This window comes from Zerene cesonia, unplaced genomic scaffold (assembly GCF_012273895.1).
Source record: "Zerene cesonia ecotype Mississippi unplaced genomic scaffold, Zerene_cesonia_1.1 Zces_u002, whole genome shotgun sequence".
NCBI lineage: Eukaryota > Metazoa > Arthropoda > Insecta > Lepidoptera > Pieridae > Zerene > Zerene cesonia.
This window is the reverse complement of record NW_024045132.1, coordinates 3764153-3769335: the sequence shown is the minus strand read 5'-3', so window position 1 is coordinate 3769335 and position 5183 is coordinate 3764153. Positions and strand designations below refer to the sequence as shown.

The 5183-nt window shown below is 38.0% G+C and overlaps 1 protein-coding gene across 3 annotated transcripts in view; it reads left to right on the top strand.

Moving 5' to 3' along the window:
• LOC119838363 (SH2 domain-containing protein 5-like) overlaps positions 1-5183 on the top strand; it is a 77004-nt gene that overhangs the window by 69237 nt on the left and 2584 nt on the right. For 2 of the 3 annotated variants that reach the window (XM_038364287.1, XM_038364286.1), the window contains exons 6-11: positions 2388-2473; positions 3027-3179; positions 3401-3523; positions 3927-4043; positions 4308-4491; positions 4831-4998. In XM_038364287.1, coding sequence (XP_038220215.1) covers positions 2388-2473; positions 3027-3179; positions 3401-3523; positions 3927-4043; positions 4308-4491; positions 4831-4998 — 831 coding nt within the window. The remainder of the gene's footprint in view (positions 1-2387; positions 2474-3026; positions 3180-3400; positions 3524-3926; positions 4044-4307; positions 4492-4830; positions 4999-5183) is intronic. The other variant, XM_038364288.1, reaches the window with a different exon arrangement.

Below are 5183 nucleotides of genomic sequence, written 5' to 3'. Positions count from 1 at the left end.
TAATAAATGTTATTTGCAGTTAACAATTTTCTTTTTTCTTTATTACAATATTTATGGCAAGACTAGGTATATTTAAAAACATGAAAACATGAGGAGGTAAACATTTATTTTGAAGCAAATTTAAATTTCATAACATTATATGAAACCAAGACTCAATGGTTGGATGTAAGGTCCTTCTATTTTTTCAAGTAATCGATTTTTTAACCGCCTTCAAAATAAGATGTATAGGATATTTTATATTTTTTGAATAACGTGGGTACTTTGTTATAAAATATTGAAATACGAAATGTTGAACTGATAATGTGGCTTTCTAAAATGGCATAGACTCGTGCCTGCAAATTTGATAACAATTCAATCGACTCTATAGTTGGTTGAGATATTGTGAACCTGGTTCGCCCTATGCATCGTTTTAAAAGAACATTTGAAATAAGTATTTGAGATTGGAGTATATCTTAATAAAGATAAACGAACGTTCATCTATAAAATGAATATATTAGATATATATTATTTCAAATAGCTTAGCTGTATCCGAATGTATAAACTATATGGTATAATCACACTCAAGAAATTGGGTATTTTGATTTTATAGTCGTTAAATAGAAACAAATCCAGTTCTACATGAATTGAATATGAAAAAGAAATAACTACATGAATACTTTTTCATCAATATTGAATACACCGTAATTTTTTTTCTTACCTGCCATGTTTACGTCTGGAAAATTTGTGAACAACTTATGATTATCCTATTAATATTATAAATGCGAAAGTTTGTAAGTATGGATGTATGGATGTATGGATGTTTGTTACTCTTTCACGTAAAAACTACTGAACCAATTGCAATGAAATTTGGTACGTAGACAGCTGGATAACTGGAATAACATATAGGCAACTTTTTATTCCGATATACCTACGGGATACGGACTTACGCGGGTGAAACCGCGGGGCACAGCTAGTAATAAAATATACTAATAGATAAGCCGGTACTCCAACCAACAACAGCCTGCTGCAAGCAATTTCAACTCTTAAACAATAAAACGGATTTCATAGCAAGTTCGTTATATTATAATGCCGTCGATATTACTGGGGACTTTCATAATAATGTGATAAACGAATATAAGTACACAGCTGCGCAGTTTTTAGTAGTTTCAGCAACTTTAAAATTACTTTATTTAATATGTGTCGTTATTAGTGTTAGTATAATGCTATAAACAGATTTATATAGACATTGTGTGAAAGACAAGCTAAAGTTATAGCTTTAGTTGATATAAAGAACAAAGTCGAGATATTATGTCGTTTAAGAGCAATTTGATGTTAATTCGAAAGACATTATATGGAGATTGTATTATTTATTGCAAAGCTAATCAAAGCAGATTTATTGTTAATACATATTAGTTAAAATATTCTCAAAAACTGTCATAATATTACTCTGATACAGTGTTGTAAAAGCAGCTAGTGTGAGCCGCGCAATGGGTACATTCCTCCGTCGGAATGTGAACCGACGACGTCTTGAACAAAAGCGCTGACATAACTTATCGTATTATATTGAATGGGGAATTTCATACAGTATCAAACTGCTGTTGACTAGCTTTAGTGTACGGCTTTGTTCGTGTCTTTATAACAATGTGAGATATGATTGTAGCAATATGTCTAGTCATAATTATAATCGCAACAAAACTTTATTTACAAAGATAAATTATATAGAAAATGTTTGCTGATGAAAAATAAGAGCACTAAGTGATATTTTTGTAAACAATTTGGAACATTTGACTAAACTGCATTTAAATACAATACTACTAATATTATAAATCCTAAAGTTCGTATGAATATACACAAATTGCCATGTCTATAGATCTTTCGTGCAGAATACATAAAACTCATTTGGATCAAGATGTGCAACAATTTCGATGACACTTTGCAATTTGATCCATGAACTAAATAAGGTTATATTATACATAATGTATCATTATTACTAGCTGTAAACTATCTGTGAACTATCTTTTAACTTGGATCAAAATGCACATGGTGTGCAAATTTGAACAAGGCGACACGTAATCCTACAAATATTATAAATGCGAAAATATAAGGATGTGTGTGTGTTTGTTGCTCTTTCACGCAAAAACCACTGAACCTATTGCAATGAAATTTTGTACGTAGACAGCTGGACAACTGGATTAACATATAGGCTTTTTATCCCGTCATTCCTACGAAAAACAAATCTACGCGGGTGAAATCGCGGGGCGCAGTTAGTATATATATATATATAATTGTCGTGTCTCAATGATAGTTACCATACTCCTCCGAAAAAACTGTAAATGAGTAAGACAGAGTAAGACAGTTTGCCGGGTCGGCAAGATTACATATTAATAGTAGCAATATGACCGTTTCAGAGTAAGGAGCTAAGCGGGGGATCGTGCGCTCGCGCTCCCGACTCGCTGCCCGGTCTCAATCACCACTATCCTCATTGTTTAGACAGGTAACTCACCTTTCTTTAGATATCGCTTTTACAAAAAGTCCTGTTACGCAAAAGTAATCTTTCGTACCTACACTTACATCTTCATTAAAAACGATGACCACAGTTTCACTATGGATGACAACCTTTTAGGTTGCATATTTCAGATAATTTAATTAAAATAATATGGTTTATTGACTATGGACAAAATAACAAATGTACGGTTAATTGGTCCCAGAACTAAGACAGCCTGTACCTTGGGGATCTTTTCACTTTAGTCGCCCCTATCGGGCCAAAGTAGGAATTTTAAACGCGATAACATGATATAGACTGTACTCAAAAGCATTAAGAAAACATTTTTATTTTATTTTATATAAAAATTATATTTTAATGGAAAAATATCTCAAAAATATACAAACTGTACTTAGAAAGCTTTTAGAAGCAAAATATTTTATATTCATTAAAAATTCAATACACGAACAACATACATGCTATGTCCATAAATATGCTCGGTATATGTGTACAAAAATTTCAAAATTACATAAGAATCTCTCCAATTGAAACAAATTGGCAACAGATCGGGCACGCAATGCGACATAGCGCACTCGAAGCTGGAGGGCTCCGCGAGCTCGGCGAGCGAGGCGAGCGAGGCCAGCCCCAGCTCGTCGGAGGACTGGAACTCGCCCGCCGAGCTCAGCTGCTACCGCCGCCTGGGCGATCGGCTCGAGCGGTAATCACTAAAAAAAAAAACAATTAAAAAATTCTTGATAATGAAAAACAGAATGATTTATACATGATATGAAGTCTATATTGTGTTTATTTTGGTAACAATAACATACATTATTTTTACTTCATTGATATTTCAACGAGGTCAATGAAATATTAATTTAAATATTGTATGCCTCTCTCCGTTTGTTACATTCATCTACTTATAATAAAAACATCTTACAGTTTCGAGCGCGTAGAGCGCGAGCGGCCGCCGCTGATGAAGCGGCTGGCGCTGGGGCTGAGCGGCGCGCTGCTGCAGCCCTCCGATGACGACGCTACGCCACTCGTCGCCGACACGCCCTCCACGTGAGTGCGCACACGCCCGTTTCTTCACATATTCACACACGGATAATATATCCGTTGTATACACACATGTATGCGTATACTATATAACGAACACACACCCATACACACATCCACACACACCCAAATATATATTACACACATCCTAAATATACCCACGCATACACACAGCCACACACCCATAAGCAAAGCCACAATTAACAATATGTAAGTATATACGCACATCTCTATGAGTTTTAAAGCGTAGAAACCTTGAGAAGGTTTTGCCGGCCACAGTTTATTTATTCACAATTTGACATGATGAGAAGAAAACGTGGGAGTAAAAGCATCGTAAAGGGCTGTGTTATTGTTTAGTTATTACACAGTACAAACACAATATAATAACCGAATGATACCACACGCACAGGCCCACGAACGCGCCGCTGTGTATGAACGGCGGGTACATCAACGAAGCGAGCGAGCGCGCGCGCGCCGCGCCGCCGCCCGCCGAGCGCGACACCAGGCACAAGCACCTCGCTAACGGGTGAGCTAACGCTGTGTTACTTGTATACAAATTGCTTACCAATGTGATTTCTTTCTCGTTCATACAGTGACCTCATTTTTTAAATCTTAAACTGCTTTATCTGTGAAGTAATGTAGTTTGTCTATTAAGTTGATCGTTATGTTTAGAATACTGTTGTAATTAAACATGATTTGTAAAAGCCAGGTAAATAGTGCATGATTTAAGGAAATTATTCTAATACAATACTTTATGCCATGAAAATATCGTTTTATGAATAAATTGCAGTCGTCCATCCGGCGGCAGTGTAGCGGCATCATCGTCTTCAGGGGAATCCTCGTGCGGCGCGTCGCGGGACTCGCGAGACTCGCGGGACTCACGGGACTCGCGCGACTCGGGCAACAACAACTTGCGGCCGCTCGAGCCAGAGCTCAAGAATGCGCCGTGGTTCCAGCAGGGTATACCTAGAGAGGTTAGTGGATTTGTGCGACTGTATATGCGAATGAGTGTGGGTTACGTTTAGTATACGTTTCCTGTTATATAGGAATGTGTTTAGTATAATAGTGTTGAGAGTTGGACACACAGCTACTGGATTGTAATGTATGCATCTTTCCATAAGTACATTTGAGTTAATGCGCGTTGTTAACGTATTTATTTTGCGTGCAGATCGCGTTTGGTGTGTTATGTGCGTGCGAATTTAGTGTGTGTGTACGTATCAGTGTGTGAGGTGTGTGAGTGTGCGTGCGTTCTGGCCGAGCGCGTTGCCGCTGAATAGTGTATTATAAATGAGTGCATGTTTGTTTGTGAGCAGATCGCGCTGGAAGTGCTATCGGCGGCGGCGCCGGGCGCGTTCCTGGTGCGCGGCAGCACCACGCAGGCGGGCTGCCTGGCGCTGTCGCTGCGTGTGCCGACGCACTTCGCGCCCTCCGGCATCGCGCACTACCTCATCCTCGCCACCGCCAAGGGGTACAAGATCAAGGTACGTGGCTGTGTGGTTGAAATGTCGCAGCATTGGCGTGCTCCCTTCGCGAGAAGAAATACGCAGTTTTATGGAATTCAGATAAAATAGCAGAATGCATAAACCAGTACAATTGATATATACTTAGTCTGGCCATAAATACTGTTACACTTAATTATAAAAAAATATTACATTTGAATTTCGAA